General features: G+C 38.9%; 2 protein-coding genes across 2 annotated transcripts in view; one reads left to right on the forward strand and one right to left on the reverse strand.

Moving 5' to 3' along the window:
* The window catches only part of tesk2 (testis associated actin remodelling kinase 2), a 33,203-nt gene extending 17,463 nt beyond the window's left edge, over positions 1-15,740 (reverse strand). Inside the window, exons 1-5 of the mRNA XM_070844891.1 lie at positions 15,373-15,740; positions 12,185-12,632; positions 10,819-10,938; positions 5,178-5,299; positions 1,034-1,082 (exon numbers count right to left, since the gene is read on the reverse strand). Coding sequence (XP_070700992.1) covers positions 1,034-1,082; positions 5,178-5,299; positions 10,819-10,938; positions 12,185-12,307 — 414 coding nt within the window. The 5' untranslated portion in view covers positions 12,308-12,632; positions 15,373-15,740. The remainder of the gene's footprint in view (positions 1-1,033; positions 1,083-5,177; positions 5,300-10,818; positions 10,939-12,184; positions 12,633-15,372) is intronic.
* Positions 15,741-17,882: 2,142 nt separating this feature from the next.
* LOC139214399 (uncharacterized) lies at positions 17,883-21,818 on the forward strand. Its single transcript, XM_070845245.1, has 2 exons — positions 17,883-18,301; positions 19,665-21,818. The coding sequence occupies exons 1-2, from the start codon at positions 18,022-18,024 to the stop codon at positions 20,573-20,575; spliced, it is 1,191 nt and encodes a 396-aa protein (XP_070701346.1). The 5' UTR covers positions 17,883-18,021; the 3' UTR covers positions 20,576-21,818.
* Positions 21,819-21,930: the final 112 nt, after the last annotated feature.

Here is a 21,930-nt window from a genome sequence, read left to right on the forward strand (position 1 = left end):
CATTCTTGAATAAAGCAAATAAAGAAATACGTTTGTGCATCAACAGCAGGGAAACATTGCAAGAAATAAGAGCTGCATTATTTCAATTATCTACCAATTAGTCTTTGGTCAATAAAGAGGCAGAAAATGACAAATGAAATTAGAGCCCAGGATGACATCTTCATATCGCTTTTGTTCTCTGATCAACAGTCCAAAACTGTTTACAATAGCTTACAATGATGCAAGAAGGAAACGAGTGATTTCTCTATATGAATCAAACAATTAATTGATTCACTTTGTTTTCAGTTAATCGAACAATCATTTCCGCTCTACCAGAAATTCTATGTATTCAAACAAAATTCTCATATCTCACATAGTAGTTATTACCAAACCAAACCTTATTCTCTGTGAATGTAGAAGGATTATACTTCAGGTTGTACGTTTGTGAGAATTAGGCCTGACCTTCTGTATCAACAAGCCTTTTTTTTTTTACAGAGGAGCTAAATATATCAACTGCTTATCAAGCATTTTCCATGTCTAATTAATGATTATCACTAAGTTATCTGTCCCTCTCACTCTCTCCAACACACACAGACACTCACACAAACATGAACATACGCAGGTTAAATATAGGCTTCACGCAGCCAGAAAATCTTGCTCACTGTAACCCTAATGGTGTATGTCCTAACATTAAGCATCTCTGGAAGATTTTATTAGCTGCCTGTATCAAATTCTCCTTCCCTCTTTTCTCTCTCTCTCTCTCTCTCTTACACAGACACACAAACACACAGCCTAAGTGTTAAGAACATTCAGCTCTTGGTTTTCCACACTTACAGACTAGTGTGCTTCTGTGTTGTACTTGTGGATAATAGGAGGTTCAACTGTAGGGAACAGTAGGAATATGGCTGCATCAGTTGTCACATTCACGTGAAGACACAGGAAGTGCTACAGCATAAGCACACCTGTGCATTACCTTTCATCAGTAGAGACACTTTGATCTCACATAGCATTGGCTTGCACATAAGCTGTAATGTGAAATTGTTTGTTTTCCTACCTCTGTCAGAGCGTGGAGCTGACCCTCATGGACACACACTCCCTTGAACCTGCAAAAACCACAAAAGAGATGCAAGATACAGTTCAACATGAGGACATTTGACATCTTACACATTTTCATAATATAAATATAATTTGAAGAAAAGCCCAGTACATAAAGATTTTAGTTACTCTTAATTCGAGTACTTGCTCTAAATGGTCATATAAATTAAAAATCTATCTTTTTGTGACAGAATTTTCATTGGTTTACCAAAAAAAGACAGGGGGGGGGGCTCTGCAAATTTATGCTGTGCACTTGAGAGAGAAGATATCTCCTCTTTTGCCAAAACAGCCATGTACACCTCGCTTAAAAAAAATATAAATAGAGGACTGGACTATTTTTACGTGTGCAAATGCACCACATAGGTACCCATTTCTTTTTGTGGAAGTGTAGTGTTGAAGCAGCTGCTAAGCAGAAGGCTGAGAGATTGTTGGCTAACTTTTACCATGAGTTTTTCAAAATGCGATAATCAAACAAGTTTTACTGATAAAATGTTACTAATAGTTGGAAATTTTACTGTGGTTTATTGTGAAAGTGGTACCTGTTTCATCCCTATTTGCATAACAGATCTACATCAATTCACTTAGGTAACTGCATATACATCATAAATATACATGAATTTACATTCACATAAATTAAATGGAATGAAATACAAACACAAATGGTGTGAATAAGAATGTATATCCAGGACAAACCAAGAAAAGCACATTGCCATGCCCTCACCAAAACTCAAGTAATCATGTGTGGAAAATATGGAAACAAAACACTTGCATGACCTTCTCTGCTGTGAATAAACAGAGAAAGGAGGAAGAATAGTTCAGAAAAGATTAAGATTCCAGCAGGCAAGACCAGACAAGTGATAACTGCGAGACAGTCTGTTAACAAGAGGAAAATAACAGCTCACTTGCTTTACCTGCATTCCATCCATTTCTCCCTCTACCTATCAATTTCTACATTCTTAACAGAGGGTTAATCTTCCACACTGCTCTTTCACCTGTGTGTTTTTCCACTATGGCTCACTGAATGCCACTATGTTTAAAAAAACCTTTCATCTCCAAGTGCTCAACTTTCCAGCAATAGAAAAAAAAACTGCCTTGTTTTAGCTTCAAGACAACACATTTTTTACTTGGGTTGGATGGGTTTTTAGGATTTGTCACAAGCTTAAGAGGTTAGAAAATGTCCTTAACCCAGAAAGCACTGTGAACCCCTTCAAATAAAATGAAACAATGTGTGTGTGCAGAGGAACATATGAACCAACTTTGTTCACGAGCAGAGTTGAAGCCCTCGTAATTCTGAAGGCAATGAAAAGGTCAACTTTGTGGGTCCTTGTTGGATTTTAGCTAACAATGACCCCCTCAGTGTGTGCTTGTTAACACACAGACACATTCACACAATCCACTAGGCATGCTCAACAAAGATGGCATTGTAAAACAAACACACACACACACACACACACACACACACACACACACACACTTATGCATGTATGTGCACGTTCATAGACACGCACTCTCCCACTCAGGAGCCCACAACAGAACGTGAACTCACCAGAAAATGTTTACTACAGAGAGACGAACAACAAATACTATTCTAGAGCACCGTAGTCTTTGTAAACTGCATGGATTCGAATATTCAGTCTACTGACTTTACCTTTTCCTGTCATAAAACCCAAGGCAAGGCAAGTTTATTTACATAGCGCAGTTTAAATACAGACAATAAAATAAAAAAGGCAAATAAAGTTAATGAGTAAAAACAGCCACAAAAAACAGCATTAGTGTAGTGAAAGCGTAGCGATAAGCTGCACTAAATTCAATTAAGGGCACAAAATGTAGCCGAGAAATTAATCCATAACAGCCACTGGCAAACGGAGAATTTTCATTCATTTATTCTATAAATAACTAGACTAGGTCCGTGTAAAGAATTAAGAACAGGGGTAATGTGCTCAGTTTTTGTTATAACTGACCAATAACACAAATGGACAATTAAAGACTAGAGTTCAAAGACAGACTAAAAAAGACCTTTACATCCAATGTATGTGCAATTCGCTGCTGTCAAAAGGCTTGTGCATTCTGGAAAACTCTCTTCTCTTGATTGTATTAAAAGCTTACAATGTCATGAGCTCAATTACTTAATGCAGGCGAATACAACAGAAATACACAATGTTGCATCTTTCACTGGTGTGGGTTTTAAGATATTTTGTTTGAGTAAAGATTAGACCGTCAGTGCGTTGGTTGTTGTGAAAGAAAAGCCAGTCACTGTCTACACTGCATGATGTCCCTACACCATGTTATTGTGGCTGGCCAGCTCATAAAAATAGTTTATATTGTGCAATTTCTCTAAAATTCATTTGCTGTTGATGGTGTCTGCTAAAAGGATCACTGCAGTATTTTTAAACCTGGGCTCTATTTTTGCATATTTTGAGTTCGAAATGACTGGTAGGCACAAAAACTTTTGGAATTGGTCCAGGAGATCATCTCTGCCAGCAGCAATGAGCTGTAATGGATACAAAGTAAATCTTCAGGGCAATTACCGCCTGATCAAAGTATGTCCACTGACATGCTTAGGTTGTTATTCAAAGGGTCTGGCATAATTACAGAAAGGATCCCTAAAGAGATAGACCAGTAAGATCCTTTTTGTTTAACCAGAAATAACCAATGTATTTTGCTACTCATACCCACTATCATCATCGTCATTTTAACTTGCAGAGCACAGGAGTGACTGGTCTACTGTTGCCTTTATTGGTTGGTGTTTTACACAAATATTGCGCAGGGTCTGAACTAACCCTTTAAGATACCACAGTCACACAATAACACAAACAAACGAGCTGAGTGAGAAAGCAGTTGACCAGCAACTCCTGTGTAAAATTACTGTTTTTATCAATGTAGTCTGGTGGTCTTGAACCGAGTGATATAACAGCTATTTCCGGCTAAACAAAAAGGACCTTATAGGTCTATCCCTGCAGGGATCCTTTCTGAAACGTTGTCAGACACTTTTAAAAAAACAACCTGGAGGTTGTGAGTGACTAAAACAAGCACTTTTAGTGGACATACTTTGATCTGGTGCAATTGCCCCAAAGGATTGCATTACAACCATTGTAGCTTGTTCTAACCGCACATTCCCAGCTGCCGCGTCTGGCAATCTAATGGATCAATACAAAAAGTTTTTGTATTGAGCTGTCATTTCGAACGCAAAATATGCATAAATAGGGCGCAGGTTTAAAAATTCTGTTATGCTGTAAGTCAAAGTGGTATAGCGAGGACGACAGAACCAGGTCTAAAGAGTTTACACACGGTATCATGCCTTGCCCACTTTGTCTGACTAATCATTGATCAGAATCTCTAAAAAATTAACCTGATTGCTCATAGCCTTGTCATGTTCACTTGTGACAGAAAGGGTCCTCCTCGCTTTTTGCCTCTAGGCAGCTGCTGTAGCTCTAACAGGAGCTGGCAGTTTAGAAAATCCAATGTTAATAGGCTCTGCGTTTGACACAGTTTCTAGCCAACCCCAAAGGAAGCAGGTCACAACCACAGACTACATGACCAAATGACAGAGAAGTAGACATAGAGGCAGATAGCAACGTGATATATATTTAATAACCAAAAGTAGCAGGTGTTGTGAGAAATGACTAAAATAATGCGTGATGTTGAGCGGAAATACTGAGGATTTACTCTTTATTTATTATTAGCAGTTACTGAGTGACCTAAACTCTTAAGCCTTAAAATAAGCCTACTTATTTATTTACTAATTTATGAAAACAAGCTGATTCCAAGTTATTAACGGCATCGTTTTGTTGAATCTGTTATAATGAACTGATACATAACAGGCCCTTCGGATTAGACCTTCAAACATGCAAAAAGGAAATCACTACCAGTAATCGGTTTCTTACACCAGGGCTAAATCACATTTTACAAAGCAGCTGATGTTACGTGATAATTCAATAATCCGATAGAACAACAAAGCAGAAAATATTGTTATTTATTTATTTATTTATATAGTTGTTTTCTGATGGTTCTTTCTCATAGAACGAACTCAGTTCAAAACTTAGATTAAACGTTGTAGTTACGCCCATGGATACACTTAGTTAGTCAGTTATTCGGTTACCAACCTGAGTATGTTTGGATGGGAAAGACGGTTCATTAGTTGGACCTCTCTCAACATGTTAGCTCTGTTGCTGCTGAGCTTATTCATCTTCAGAGCCATAATTTGGTCTGAGGCTCGATGACGCACCTGTAAAACAGAAAATTATGCCACGTTATAACATGTTGCAAAGTCAGTGTACAACTAAACAGGCTAAATCCCAACTTCTGCACTGTATTAACTATATTCTGGTGGCTGCAAAAACACAGCTTATTTAAAACTTGGCATTAGCATGTATTTTTCATAAATTTCAGCTTGTGTCAGGCCTTGAACAGCTTGAAACACTGCTCTTCTGTAATGGAAAAATAATATCTGGCTCATGCAGCAAGAAAACAGAGGAAGCAGAAAAGGAAGGCAGCACATAAAAGAGAATTGAAATCAGGTCAATCATGGCTGACCAGCCATGACAAAGTAGTTGTGTCAATCCAGAGCTGCGCAATCAATTTTGTATTATTGTGCACTGAGGATTTCGTTTCTGTTGGATAGTGGTGGCATCACCATCCATCCTGCATGCCTTGGATGGAAAGTGAATATTGTAAACAGGTCACGGCATGAAGACAACACCGAAGCTCTTCCTGCTTAAGCTAGAAACAGTGCACATGTAGCTGCAAAAAGATAAGTAAAATAGTTCTATTCCACAAATCTATAGGGTTGTAATGGTAGCGCGCAGCAGAGGTATGGCATAAAAACTTTAAAAAACACTCCTGAACTCTTAACTAAGAGCAAGCAGAGTTATGTGGTCAGGACTGGAATAGGAGGGAATTTACGGTTCACAGATTTTAATTTGGAGTACTGACACACTAACATGTGCTTCCCCGAAATAACTGCAGACCATTTGATTTCATTTCAGGGTAAAAAAAAAAAAATGCTTCTGAAAGAGCACTTAACACATTTAATCTCTCTACTGAAGCAAATACAAACAGGTTTTTTCTTTTTTTTAAAATGTTGGTTACAATTAAAGACAAGGACCCTCGCGCTGTCTATTCTTTGTTCAGTTCACAGCGCTTGAAATAGAAAGGTGACCTACAGTCTTCACACTACAGGTTTCAAAGATGCCACAGTGCATGAATTGCCGAGAATGTGAGTTCTTTTGAATACACTTATATGCGTGCAAATAGGAAATAACCTGCAAACCACAGAAGGCAGCACATCAAAATGACTGAGCTGTTGCAGACATGTCTACCTACCTTCACTTGCTGACTTAGTTCCTGACAACAGAGACATAATTAGACCATGATGCAGGTTTTAATCCGAGGCTAAATTGATACCCGTGTCTATAGGTAGACAGTCTACAGCAACAAAGAGCTTATTCAAACAAGCAAGAGCACCAGACAAGGGACAAAGCACTGGAAACCATTGGGGAGCTGTATACTGTCACATTAGCATGAGAGCTGTGATCACATCTTTTGATATTAAAAACCTTGACTATTCTAAATCACACCAATCTCTATATTTAAAATAATGCTGCTAATGTGCACTTGTGAAGTGCTTAGTTATACAAAACAAAAATAATACATGACTGGATATGATTTATTATGCATCGCTTGACAAAAATGGTGGAATATAATTTGGATATACTACATACCACATGGGCAACCATTGCAAATAGCTGCCTCAGATTTCAGGCTAGGAAAAACCAAAGAGCTTTGATCTTTTGTATGGAAACATGGTACCAAACTGGCTGTCAGTCATATTCACTACAACAGTGGATGGCTTCATATCATCGTCCAACAAAGGCTCTTTTAATTTCTTCCATCCTCACAGCCACGGTACACTGGTGACACAATGGATGGGTAGTATCACTTACAGCAGGAAAAGGGAATTGACAGATGGGGCAAAGTCAATATGGATTATATACAGTGGTGGAAATGAGGGGGGTGCGCCATTCTGGGAGTTATAGTCGGGAAGGAACAGTGTTCCTGCTCAGATTTCGAAAATCTATTCAATGTTTTTATGGCATAGTGCAGTTTAACACTGTGTCTAAACAACAAATCCAGCTACAGCCCACACAGCCAATGAGAAAGCGTGATACTGCAGGGTCGCTAGTATGATCCCCAAAGTAATGTTTCTGTATTGGCGTTGTCATGGCTAGTGGCCTCAGGTCAAGTAGCCATTTCCACCACTGATTATACAGGAGACATTAACAATGAAAGTCAATGGACAAAACTGCTGTTGGTATTTGGGGAGGTCTCCATGAAAAACATGAAAACTATCTACATGTACTGGAGCTGCAACAATGAATCAATCAGTAGATTTATCATCAACTATTGAAATTGTTGCCAACTGTTTTGATCAATTAATCTGTTTTTTTCAAGACAAAAAGAACATTCTCTTATTCCAGCTTCTTAAATGCGAATGTTTTACTATATAATAGTTTTTTTTAACTCCTCTATGGCAGTAAACTCAATATCTTTGGGTTGTGGACAAAAGAAGACATCGGAGGATACCATCTTGGGTTTTGGGAAACACTGACTGACATTTTTCCTGACATTTTGAAAATAAAATCACTAATTGATTATTCAAGGAAATAATCAACAGATCGATTGACAATGAAAATAATTGCTAATTGCAGCCATATATTTATAGTACAAAAAGCATCACGGGTCATAGATTTCGATTATGGGAGTTTTCTGTGTCTGCTCTTCTCTCTCGGGCTCCTACACACAGACACAAAAATCGCTCTGTTCAAGTTCAAAGGAAGGCGCCTGGCTAAAAGAGCCAACAGTCTCCACCGCGGGACAGCAGCTACAACAGATGGCCACTCCTCTGAAGGCCTCCTCCCCCACATCCGTCTATCCTCCTCCGACCCCCCATTCCTCGCTCTTCACATCCCCCCATCTGCATTTAGTCCTGATCCCCCTCTTTCTCCTCCTCGCTGTGGCCTCCAACAAACCGTCATCCCTAATCCTCATCTTCCCCAGTAGTCCACCCCAAGTTCTTCTTTTTCTCTTCTTGCCCCCTGCCTTTCTGCTCTCTCTGCCTTGTATTGCACGCTAACCTCTGTAATATCTCCTCTTTTTGACCCTGCACATTTCTGCAAAACGTAGGCCCAGTGTCCTTATCCTCAAAAACTCTTCCCTGTAATCCTGGCTCTGGAAAACCTCTAAATCACCTTTGTACTCTAGTCTTCATCTCAATCATCTGCCCGCATCCTTGTACTCTATAAAATCCCAAAACCTACTTTCAACCCTCATTTTTCATCCCCTTCAAACAGTCTCGCCACCCCAGCTCTCTGCCATCAAAAGCTTTTCCCCGCATTGGTTCCTCCTCCTCCTCTTAGTCCAAACCTCTATGACTATTAATTTCACCGCCTTTTTGTTCCCATCTCTGTCTGTCATTCTCCTTGGCTTTAAACTTTTCATCATTCTGCTCCATTTCCTCTTCTCCCTCTGTTTACCTATGCATTCCTCTCTCTGACAGAAAAGGGTTGGGGGTATGTATCAAAGGATATTTCCATGACTCAACGAGGTGGCACCTACAATAAAATGCATACAGGAAGCTTGTGCCACGAAAAGGGGTTGTTTACCTTAATTATGTGTGTTGGGAGTTCAAATCTTCCCTGAACATTTATTAGAGTCTAATTTGACTTAGGTGGTTGAAATATGTACTTAAGTGGTCCATCGTAGGAGGAAAAAGACACAGGATCAAGCATCTGACTGGAATCAAGTAATACTGACTATGATTCATCACAACTATTAGCCAACATATTCCTAAAAATAGTGCTGCCCAGTTTAAAACAAGCCAACATCAACACAGGGAAAGCAAACTTAATTTAGACACGATATACAAGACAAGTTACAGCCCGCTCAATAAATGATGTGACTCCTTGTTTTGTAAAATTATGTGTGTCTGACAGCATTCATAAAAGCATAGAGTAACCATTTATCTAGTTTGATATAAGATTTATGGAGAGAGGAGAGTCATAATTCAACTGGTGTGGCAGAAAGTTGTGGGCAGTATTTGGACGACCACTCTTCACCTCAGCACCCACAAAAGTTCAAATGCAGTTTTCAGCTGCACAACAACAAAGTGACTGGAGTTTAATCCAAAGTGGTCATGCTTCTTTCACTCACAGATACATTTGTAATATTATAACCTGTATAACATATGCAATATTATAATCTATATATTACAATATGTAATTTGGATATCATTAATTGATAGTGCTGGCTGTTTATTTGTGCCGCTCTGTTGTTCACTCACTTGCAGCGCAGTTATGAATAAGCCCACAACGGGGATGTTTTTGACAGCTGATATGCCCATAGAACAATGGAATAAACAAATGACTTGATATAAACTTAATATGGCAGATTAAAATCAATGCCATGGTTTGTTCTAATACAGATTTTTCAGCCTAGACCATCCCTCACCACATGTGTAACACTGAGATGTCACTGATAGCTGCACTGTATGACAGAGGGGAATTTCACAACAACTTCACTAATCCAATAGAGACGTACAGTAACATAGACGTACAGTAGAGGACTTATGGTTGTGCTCTAACACCATAATGAAAGAAGTATGGTAAATTAATGCAATACAACCAATACAATATAATTGTTGCGATGCAACAAATGATGTGTAACGAAACTGAGCCTGGCTGAATGTCGTTCAAAACCATCTAGGCCATTATTTTAATGGATCTGATTGTTTCCCTTCATGTATAAGTGACCACAACCCTTCCCCCATACTTTTCAACTTTCCTCTGTGTGTTAACCCTTTATATAACAAGAGTGCACACACTTATGCACACATACACAAAAGCTCTTGAATAATTGAACAATAATCACCCAGAAGAACCATGTATCTTCCTGTCCGGGCATGACAAGAATTCAACTTAAAATGAAATGATATCAGTCTATCAAGGCCATGGTTATTTATTTCACAAAAGTGCAACTCAGTTCCGTTCCCTAGATGAGTCCTTTCACACTGCTTATCTAAACCGAACTGAGCTGTGCCGAAATTTCAGTCATGGTGCCCTTGGTAATACAACCAACAAGAAGAGATAAGGGAGCATAAATTTCTCTGCAGACGTTTGTTCAAAGAGGATTCACTTAGACAAGCCAAAGCAATAAGGCCAAACATGCTTGTGTGACTTCCGTTCAGATGCCTGGAGGGGGAGGGAATGAAGTAACAGGGTTAACAGCCCCGTGTTTAAGTGATGTCTTTGAAGTGATTGCAATCTAATTCGACCTAAAAATGTCCCATAAAGACTCGTGAGTGAAGACCAAGATAGATCAGTCTTTGACCCATCGAGTAAATCAGCTTGGCACGATCAAATCAAATGGAAAATAATATACTGTGTAAATGCCATTTACTTGTGAAGACCATGCACAACAAGTTCCCTTTTATTTCTATGATGTTCTAACCTTGACCACTGCATAAAAGTATGACTTTTGTCACCTACCAGGAGGGGGACTGTCTGACCTATAGTAAACCACCACGGATGGATGAGTGGAGTGAAGCGTGGATAAAAAAAATATAAGAACAAAACAAACAGGTGGAAAAGGGTAGGAGATAAAGTCAAGCAAGGTAGGAGAAAACCGAGGACAGACTGAGGAAGCCTAATAAAGATAGAGAAAAAAAAGCAATCACTGATCTCCACCCACCTTGAAGACATCAGAGAAGAATCCAGAGCCGATCCACTCACAGGTGAAGTCATCAAGGCGTGTTAGACAGGAGAAGGCGCTGATGAGGGCTCTGTAGGATGAAGGCCACACCCTGCCCACCTGGAGAAGACAGGAACAGACTTGTATCAACAGGTTACGATGAAGGCTCTATTTGATGGGCATGCTGTTTGCAGCGAACTAGCTCGTTTGTGCAGAAAAATGAGATAGAGGCAGGACAATATGTAGGATAATATAGACTTTGAGTGGGGGGGGGGCACTAGAAGACAGTCCTGACAGACAGAAAGAAGCATATATTGAAAACAACTTTGATGGTTCACCAGCCCACTACCTGTCATTCCATGTTAAAACATAGCGTATGCCTTACAGTAGGGTATGAATGAAAATATGGAACAATTTTAATAGGGTACAACTGACGTTTTGCAAGAGAATACATATTTGTATTTTTCTTTTCACTCATCTATTTTCTTCTCCCCTGTGTTTTCATTGAATGTTTACCCCACAAAGCTCTAAATCCACCAAGAACATCAATTCAAGTGTGTATCTGGACTAAAACAGAATTCAAACAATCAACAGCATTGGCATTGTTCATTTATGCTATAGTTTTGCACAGAATAGCCAAAGACGCATATGGTTAATGGACGGACACCAATAACATGGACCATCACCCCATAATGTCAACTATCTCTAGTTTTAACTGAAACATAACCATTTTCAATTCAATAAACATAGTTACCAAAACATAGTCATTTGTCGAGCAAAAATGCAAAACATTTGTTGGTTACATCCTCTAAGAAATAATCTCAACATTAAAATAAATATTACAATATTTTGAATTAATGTAAAAAATAAAAAATTAAAATGGGTGTTTAAATATTACAACAAAATAATAAATATTGATATCAAAATATTAACATTATAAGATATTGTTAAATATTAAAATACATATTTTGGGACTGTTATTCTTCACTATGTCTATTACTTTCTGTTTCTGGTCAGTCTGTTTTATCATCATTTCTTATGCACACAGCTGTGACACTGATGGCACCATATTCAGTAGTGGAACTCAAAGACACTAAAAAAAATCAGAAATATAGGCAGCACCTTGATCAGAGTGCAAAGAACACGAATCCTTAAACCTCAAATCAATGATTTTACCACCTGACTGTGGATGACAACAGGCCCAGACCTAAACCCACTCAGTCCAACTTGGTCTTATCAGTCCAACTCGCGATTATAATGAGCCTAATGATCATTTTGTTATATGTATCAGTACTCTACATTGTTTTTTCCCTAAATGTTTCTTTATCCAAAATAACCTAGAAAATGACAAACCACAACAACTGACCTGTGAAGGCGGGCCATTGCCCATCTCACCGACCCCTACCCCTCCGACACCATCTTTGTCCTCATTGATTCGTTCTGTTCGTGTAGGAAACCCAGCAATGGAGTTGCGTTTATTCCGGTCCATGGTGATGTGAAAGATGGTGACACCAGTGAGGGTAATGTGGGCCTTTTTCTGTAACGTACCCACATGACAAGAGGACTTGATTGTTTTAACAGTGCCGAGGGTTCCACGGCAGCACAGGATTTACTCAGTTTGTGTCCTGGGAGAAAATACCTGCTGCACATAGACTTCAGTTTAAAATTTTGCTCAGGGCCTCCCTGCTGATACACCCTGGCTGGATCCAAGATGTTTCCTACTGGTCCAGTTCCTCACTGCATGTAACTGGCGAGTGCATCAGGATGAGAGGGTTTTCACATGTTTGACAGATGTATAGTGAGCGCTTGGAGACCTGGAAAAAGTAAAGAGAAAAATTCATTTAGAGAAATATCTGTGGTTTCATATGAAGAAGAGTATAATAGCAGTGGGGTTTATTGCTCATAGATTACATTACGATTGCATTCACTCCGACTGTAGAGAAAAAAAACTGCCATGCTATTCTTTCTTGAAAAGTTTGGGTTTTTTCTAGCAGCAGTAGCTGTGACTAGAAATTGGGATAGATGAGAGAAGCTACTATTGCTCAACAGGCCCAAATGTAATGGCTGTAATAGGGGCCGATTCTCCAATTATGGGAGATTAGCCAAGGAATAGCTCAGGTCCTGGACCTTTCTGCCATCCAAAACAAAATCAGCAGGGTACAAAGGGTAACAGGAAAGGAAGAGTGTGGCTAAAGGTCTTTTTTGCAGTCATAAACAATGCAGCTTTCATACTGAACACGTAATGCTCTCTTCAGTTGACAAGACATGTTTAATCTGATGATGAGTATTTTTGGCGAAAAAAAGCGAAGTAAAACTCTATTAAAGGAAATTGTGATGGACATTTTTGACTAAAGTTGCAGCCCTATTCTTATCCACTTCAGCCATGTTTAAGAAGACTGACTGAGTTGCACTTACATGGACATTTAACTTACAGTGCTTTTCAAATGTAATGACAGAAAGTAAACAGTGACTAACTTTTCCTTTGTGGTTGAACTATTCCATTAAGTACTGGTGTCCCACAATGAGCTCACACATATCATAAAAAAAAAAAGTCATGTTAATACTACAAAGCCTGCTAATGTGTATTCTGAGATTTCTGTTCCCACATGCAGCATTATTACAGTGCAGTCATGTATATGTGAGATGTAATCAGAAATTTACAACATGTGTACACAAGACATAACCTGAATACTTCTCAAAAAGAAAATTCCAGTAAAAGGGGAGGAACAGTGGTGAAAAGTAGGAGGAATGCAGGTTAGCAGGAATATATACTGAGCTGACCTACATCAAACCAAAACAGAAACAAAAAAGTCAAGAGGTCTCATAAGATCAGGTCCTAAAAACAGCATTGAGAGGACACGGCCAGATTCTGCCTTGGTCCGTTAGCATTACATCATAGACCCTAGACTTGTAGAGTGTTACTGTGGACCTACTGGATAACTTCTGACATCATTCTCTGTCCCAGCCACATCCTTAAAAGGCTTTTCATCCTCCACTTTCTTTTTTCTCTCCGATGACACTTCATTTTCTGCCTTGCTGAAATGGTACGGCAGGAATAAAAGTGCCAGTGCCAAGAAAAATGCAAGCCACAAGTACCAGGCCTAGGCTTTCTTTGCTCATTTCAGTAGCTTTGCTATCCAAGAGCGAGACCACAAACACACACTTCAGCGATGTCGCGAACGAGAATAGGTCAACGAGTGAAATATAAATGCCCCCTTGATTCAAAACAGCTAGCCGCAACAGAAAAGAGCTTCTGTATTGTTTGTGTTATTTTACAAGATACTGCAGGGGGTAAAAACCGATCTGCATTCAGGACGATCTTCCAAACTTAACGCAGTATACTGACCACTAAAAGGCATTTTTAAACCCACCTCTGCTGTAAACGTTATAGACAAACATCATCTAGCTTACAAACAGCCCAACTTCATGGAAGACAACCCTAGCCACATACTATAAACCAACTTTAAACCATTAAAAAATGGGATCATATCACACAGTCCTGTAATGTTCAGCAATATGATAACCCTCAATGAACCCTCTTGATGCGAGTGATTAAAAAAAAAAGTTCATTACTATATTTGTTTCCAAACTATACCCTGCTGCCTGCATATCCAAAGGGTATGCATTTAAAACACCACAGCAAAGGGACTTTGCATGGAAAAGGGTGGAATTTTAAAAGCTTGTCTTTTTTTTTGGTCAGTAAAATGTGGCCCCGTTGCTGCTCCAAAACAGATGGGATATCTCCAAAGCAGCCTCAGGCCACATGTTTTAACAGTAGTTCAGGGGCCTGAACGGTATCCAGCTGTGTCCTGGTGGATTACAGACTAATACAAAATGTCAGCAGTAAATCAAAACTTAAGTGATGTTATAATGACAGGTTGCAGCAAGGGTTAGAGTGTCTCTGAAGGACAAGAGGTATTAAATGGGTGTGTGTGAATGTGTGTGAGAGACAATTATTTTCACATAGAAAAATACTGCATGTACACCTGCATCACAACAAAAGAGCTACGCATGCAAGAGTACTTCTACAGATTATTTCTGTAAATCACAAATGAAATAATAAAATAAATATTCTCAAAGTAAGTGTCTTTGGTTTAGTTATCTGCAGGCCTTTTTCCCTGCAAGTGACTCAGAGAGGTCTCCTTTGACTAAAAGAGCAAGGTCACATTCAACAAAAGTGAATAGAAGCCACTTATCTGACCACAATCTATTGTGGTACACTGCAATGATACGTGAGCCGCTGCATACCTGTCATTCTTCGAGGGTTTAAAGTAATGAACAAGTCCATGGGTCAGACACCGTGGAGAAAAAAAACAGTCATGTCCAATATCTGCACGCCATTGACGGCTAATGAGTCAATGCTGCCAAAACAGCCTGATACCATAAGTCATATTCAGCAGAGGTGGTTTGATGAAGACTCAGAGGATGGATCAACATGTCTGATTTGCTGGTAAAGTGTTAAGTGAGCGCCAGACAGAAAATGTAAACACACCAAAGCAGCAACAGTCTGTATTAGTTAGCTTTTACTGCTTGTTAAAGTTTAAGCTGACTTACCTGTTCTTATTTCATGGAGATGTTTGCAAGCACAGTTCAAGCTGGAGTCCATGTCTTTCCTGGGCAGCATTTATCAAACCCCCCCTAAAGAGTAAAGTTGTTCGGACAGCTAACGTTAGGTTAGCTTACTGACTAGCTCACTGGCTAGTTTGTCAACAAAACTCCAGCCAAGCAAAGAGCTAAGATCCACCAATCCCACGCACCTAACAGGAAGTTTCTTTTCTTTTTAGGCGCGACGGCTTAAAAGTCCAAAGGCTGGATACGCAAAGTGAGCTCGAAGTCTGTTTCTGTCGCGCTCGTTGCCACAAAAGAGCAAAGTGCGATGTTTTCTGTATCGCCAGGGGTAATATTTCAGACGGTTGTTGGTGTTTGACAGCTCCGTCTCCTCTTCGCTCTCACCACAGCAACTCCCACTGGCCCCGCCCACTTCCTGATTGGCAGGAAAACGGACCAATCAATGACCAGGGATCTATGTGCGCGTGCGTGTGTGCTAGAACTCAAGAAGACTACAAAATAAAATACATGGTCTAAAGTATTTCAAAATAAAATGAAAAAATAAATTAAATCTATCTATCTATCTATCTATCTATCTATCTATCTATCTATCTATCTATCTATCTATCTATCTATCTATCTATCTATCTATCTATCTATCTAAATGAATGACCCTGACACTGTGATACCTTGAAAGCAGAGAAAGTGGAATCATTAACTCTGATCTAAATCAGTTCATGTTTATTTGTATTGCACTTCGAATATAAATGTAGTCCAAAGGGCTTTACAGGGAGAAAAAAGAGGCATACAACACCAGCAAACAGTAGAGACAAAATAAACATGTAAGAACTATAATGATAAGATTCAAATAAATTTTATGCTATTCTAAACTGAATTAAAAGGTGAAATACTGAATGCAACCTTTTTATTTTTTTACCATTTTGTCACTTAAATATAGTTTTAACATATGTCTAAAGCTTGAATTAGTTCAAACAATCTTTGGGAAAACATTTTGTGCAATCAATTACAATCTCAGCCACCACAGCTTTATAGATGCCATCTTTACTGTGTCTTACCAAAGCTCTTTGATGTGCAACAAATTGGAGTCTTTTTGTTTTGCTTTTTTATTGACCTATAATGTTTTCAATGGGAGGATTGTTCTAACAGATGAACGCTGGTTAAAAGTGCTGGAACCTTTGAGAATGACTAAGATACAATAAAATATTTGGGGGATTTATTGGCCAACAAAGAGGTTTTACACATTGGACTTATTTAATTATTTAATATAAATGGTCTTAAGATGTATTTAATTTCATATTCAAAAAAGGTGCACAATTAGCAAAAAAACTTTACAATGACAAATCTAGAGTACCATAGTTAACCAAACCAGTGATGCTTTAACGTCAGCGTTTCTGCTCTCATGGAAATAGAGCGTCATCTAGTGGACAAAATTAGGCAGCAAGGTTATACATGTCACATACAACAACAAGATGTTGGGGCAAGTTTTCAGAACATTTTGTGGGGAAAACAGTTGTCTACTTGTTTGTTTTATTAGGGTTTGAATGGGTGTTGCTGAAAGATTCAACCATTGATAGATGCATTATTTCTTCTCTGTGTCCTTTCCAGCAACAAACAGGATCAGACTGTTAATATTACATGACAATTATCAGCAACACTGGGTGAAGTCACATGTATTTTCATCTGTTCTGTCTCTTACACCACTTATTAAAACCCAAATACAACATACCAAGTGCCCGTAAGACTTGTCTCACAATTGGTATAATCTTATAACTACTTATATAAGAATGAAAATATTTAGCATTCAAAAATTATTTACTGTCAGTGATGGAAATAGCTTGACCACAAATCAAACAATTCATATCCTGGTGTTTTAAGTACACTTAAGTCTTAAGTGTTCTCAGTGTGCACTATGGCATGTTTTAGAATTATGTATCTAAATTAAGAATAATATGTATAATTATTGATGCACTGATGTATTCATCGCTTTAATGTCACAGCTGGTAAAGGTGGAGCGCATTTTAATGACTTTACATACTGCTGGGGAGTTTAAACTATAAGAATATATACCTATCATCATTTCAGTTGGTTTATAATCTGTATAATTTGAAGTAACTAAAGTAATTTAAACTGTTACATAAGTGTAGTGGAGTATAAAGTAGAATAAAATGGAAATACTCAAGTTAAGTAGTTGTACATCAAAACAGTATGTACGGTACAGTAATTGATTAACTCAATTATATTCCACCACTGTAGAAATTTTGCCAATAACATTTAATATACAAACAGGTATGGGTTTGAATGGAGGACTTTTATTTGTATTGTGGTATTTTCACAGTTTATTATCATGGTTCTACATAATTAGATGAATATTGCACACAAACGCTAAATGTGGACGGTTTGTTTTGGATACATTTTGTCCTACTACCCGCGCCGTAGATCCTCTGTCACATGACCAGCAGCGCTTCCTGTTACTATTGTATTACACTTCCATGTTTTTCACCTCAAGCAGCAGCTGTAATGTAAACTACAACGGACGGAACCGTGACAGTCGCGTAATTTGTCCCACTTAGAAAGTTGGTTTAACGGTCGTCACGTCGCCACAGCCGGGCAGAGGCGCTGATTTTGGGGGGTAACATGGCCAACTGTGTGGCTTTCCAGAGCAAGTTAACCTCGATCATGGAGATGCTAGCTAAAGCTGCCGTGGTAGAAATCAGTAAGCTGTGGGAGGACGGCTTCACGCTCGTACAGGTCGAGCTCCGCCGGAGGGAAAACGAGATTGAAGCTCTGAACAGAAAGTTGATGCTGATGGAAAACGAGAGGTTGACGGTTCTGTCTCAGGCTCAGACCACAAACCTGCCTTCATCTTCCTCCAAGAGGGAGCAGCAGAACAAGCTGCTGCCGCCCACCGGTGATGGTGAGGATAGCCACTCACTAGACAAAAGATAATAACCAATATATACATGTTTTTAAATGTAATCACATAAAACTGTGAATGCAGCTTAAGCAGAGCTGTTGTCAAGATGTGGCACAGTTAATCTGCTCAGTTCAAAAACAAAATTAATCTGGAAAATGTATAATTTTCTGGTCCCAGCTTCTCGTATGTGAGGATTTTCTGCTTTTCTGTTCTACATTATTGTAGACTTCCAGACTAGTGCTCAATCTAACCATTGTTTTCTTGATAAATTAAAGTGAAAATTATTGTTGAGGTCAAAAATATTACAAAAAATATTGTAAAATGTCAATAACAATTTCTCAGATCTTAAGGTGACATCTTCGGACAGCCTTTTTTAATTTCACCAACGGTCTAAAACTCAAAGATTGTTCACTTAATTTTATCATATGAGCGGCCAGTTCTTACATTTGAGACTAAAATCTGAAAGGGTTGATTCTGGAGTATCAAGGCTGTTGTCAATTAATTCTCTAAAGGTTGACTAATCAATTAATCAACCTGAAGTTGTTTTAGTGCAACGCTAGACCTCCACAGCACTCTTCTTTATAACCTCTACCAGTGTTTTCTCAGGAACCTCTAAAATCCGTTCAACAACTCATATTTAGACTTGCACATATCTAAGATCGTTAATGGCCTTTCAACCCAAACTTGGAGTCAGAAGATACTTCCTGACTGTTGTTTAATGCTGAAAAAATAGTCAATGAAATGATTATTCTGTGTTGATCAATGGAGCAGTTTTTAAAACAATTTTGAAAATGGTTAAAGTCATTTATCAATCAGAATCACCTTTATTGGCCAAGTTTGTACAAGCAAACAAGGAATTCTCTCTCTATGTACAGTAAAGTAAAGAAATAAACTAGAACAATAAAAATATAAATACTCATAAATAGCAGTGTATACAGTGGAGGTAGGTGTGGTGCATTATTCCGCTCTCAGATGTGAGACTTTGTTGCTTTTTTCTATTGCAAACTAAATAGTTTTAGGTTTGCTGCTATGAGTCAGACAAACCAACAATTTGACATGGGTTCTATGAACCTTTAAAAAAACATTTTTCATTATTTTTTGATATTTCAAGACTACACGAGTAACCGTTAACTGGGAAAATAAACTGTAGAGAGTCAAAAATGAAAAGAAATGTTAGTTGCATGCGTGACTGTGTTGTTTTTAGGTGTCTTAGCTGTCTGTGTCTACCTGCAATCACTGTTTGTAGTGCAGTTTCACTGTGTTTGTGTGTCAGACTCTGGACCTTTTGCACATGTTTAACTTTCTCTATGTCTGAATCTGTCTGGTTAAATAAAGGTTTAAAAAAAATGCTCTGTTGTTTCAGGGCCGATAATAGACTCAGTCCAGACGTTGTCCTCTGACCAGAGCGCTAGAGAAAAGGCGGACACCTCAGCCAATCACAGAACAACACCAACCTCACACACAGAAGAGAGACAGTGCGAGCGGCTCAAGCCTGAGCACTGCGAAAGTGCCAGCAGAGAGGATGATGAGGACTTAATAGTCAAGCTTGAAGATGAGGACGATGTCCAGATTGTGGAGCAGATAGTGGACTCCAATCACAGTGCTAACGACGGAGCCAGTCACCATGAGATGGATATGGAACTCCAACCTGCTGAGCTTGTAGAAGAACAAGAGAGCCAGCAGTGGTCGTCAGTGTCAGTGGGCGACAGCGACACTGCTGACGACTCGGACTGCTTTTTTGAACCAAAGCAGCTGTCACGAAACCTGGACTCAGAAATCCTGCTCATTCAGAATGCTCTGGACATTTTTGATAACTCAGCAGAGACTGCGTACTCTGACACACTTATGAGGGATAATGGACAAGGTGCATCAAGCAAGTCAAGGGCTACTGTGACTTTTAGCCAAGCTCAGCCAAGTCAGCATATAGAAGCAATAAATCACCCGGAGAGGGGAGTGTCCATCAGATTCCTCTCAGAGAAACAACCACAGACTAAAAACATGTCGGCTTTTAACCCAGACAGCAGATTCTTTGTCTTAAACGACCCCGAGTTGCACAAAACTATAGCGAGTCGCCGCATAAAGGAGAAATGGTTCATCTGCCCGTTCTGCGGCAAAAGCTTCGACCGCGTCAGCCACCTGGAGATTCACCAGCGAATTCACACAGGAGAGAAACCGTACACATGCGACACATGTGGCAAGTGTTTTTCTCAGAGGAGTAACCTTCGCACTCACCAACGGACTCACAAAGAGGCTCTATCCCAAAACGCAGCTTGATTCCATAGGTTTGAAGAATGAGAAAAGCTAGAGATATCTCTGTGGCATCTGTGCTAGAATAACACCTAACAAATTCTTTGTATTTTGATATTACTGGAAAAGTAATGTAGCTGACTGATTTTACTGTGCACTCCTTTTTTTGGATAAATTATAACTTTGACATAGCTTTGATTGTAAGAACTAGTTTTGCTAAGTATGTACTGTTTGTAAATCCAGCCTGTTAAGAGATTTTTTATACATCCCGCCCCAGTGACAAAGCTGAATATTGAGGGTTTTATATAAGGACACAAATTGGTCTAGAATATTTGGCAGATTTAATGTGAGTCAGTGTGGATCAGCGGGGATTGGAGAGTAAACCTCTGTATGTATGATCACAGCAGAGCCTCTAATATTCCTCAGCTTTACCATTTTTCCACCCATTGTCCATTAAGAAGACTATACATTCTAAATAGGCAAAAGAAATTATTTCCTTACCAATTTGTCTCGACCACAGCACTTAAACAATGACCTCACACCAAACTCATGTAACAGCGGTCATTACATGATGGCCTGAATTGTGCGTTTTTAAGTTCAATTAATGATAATTGTAAGACTTTAGCAAACTCTTTGCTTTTGTAAAGGAAAGTCATATGTATCCAAGGCTTAACAATAAAGGAAGCGCACACGCCTCATCTCATTTTTAGAATTCAACCTTGCTTCATCACAATATAGCTGCTGTTTAGATGTTCACAGGCAAAGTAAAGTCAGATAGGAACCTTCCGAATCAGAAAAAGAATTCATCAGCATCCACATCTTTCACTAATGTCTTCTAGAGCAGCACAGGTGCCCCACAGCATGCTGGGAGATGTAGGTCTTGTAGGTAGTCGTAGGTGTAGTAGTCTCTTGTTTTTCATGCCTGGTTCACTTCCACCCACACTGTGTCTATAGTATACGTGTCCGCTTTTTGTGGAGGAGCAGCATCTTAAAGGAATAGTTTAACATTTGGGGGAAATACTCCTACTCTCTTTCCTACTGGAAACGAATAAGTATATTTCCCATAATGTTAAGCTAATCTTTTAATACAGAGGTTCTCTGAGATTGCGAAACTCCCCGCCCTTTGAAATTCTACTTTTTCTAAACTCGTATCCACAATCTCACTTATTTCAAATGCGACTGAGCTAACAAGGATGAACCAGGATGTCACTACAGTCTAATACCAATGCTACATTACTGCAGCAGCTGTGACCAATGATGCCCTTTAACCTCACGTATGAGCTGAAACAAGTTTAAATGTCCCAGGTCATAGTAAAGAACAATGGCTTTGTTTTTATGCCATACTTTTATGAATAAACATTTCAACATTTACGTGTCAGTTT

The sequence above is a fragment of the Pempheris klunzingeri genome, chromosome 15, assembly GCF_042242105.1.
Source record: "Pempheris klunzingeri isolate RE-2024b chromosome 15, fPemKlu1.hap1, whole genome shotgun sequence".
Taxonomy (NCBI): Eukaryota; Metazoa; Chordata; class Actinopteri; order Acropomatiformes; family Pempheridae; genus Pempheris; species Pempheris klunzingeri.

Excerpts from the sequence above, each read along its gene's own strand:
- LOC139214399 (XM_070845245.1), top strand. The coding sequence starts at position 18,022 with ATGGCCAACTGTGTGGCTTTCCAGAGCAAGTTAACCTCGATCATGGAG. Across the intron at positions 18,302-19,664 it reads GCTGCCGCCCACCGGTGATG|GGCCGATAATAGACTCAGTC; the intron begins GTGAGGATAGCC and ends CTGTTGTTTCAG.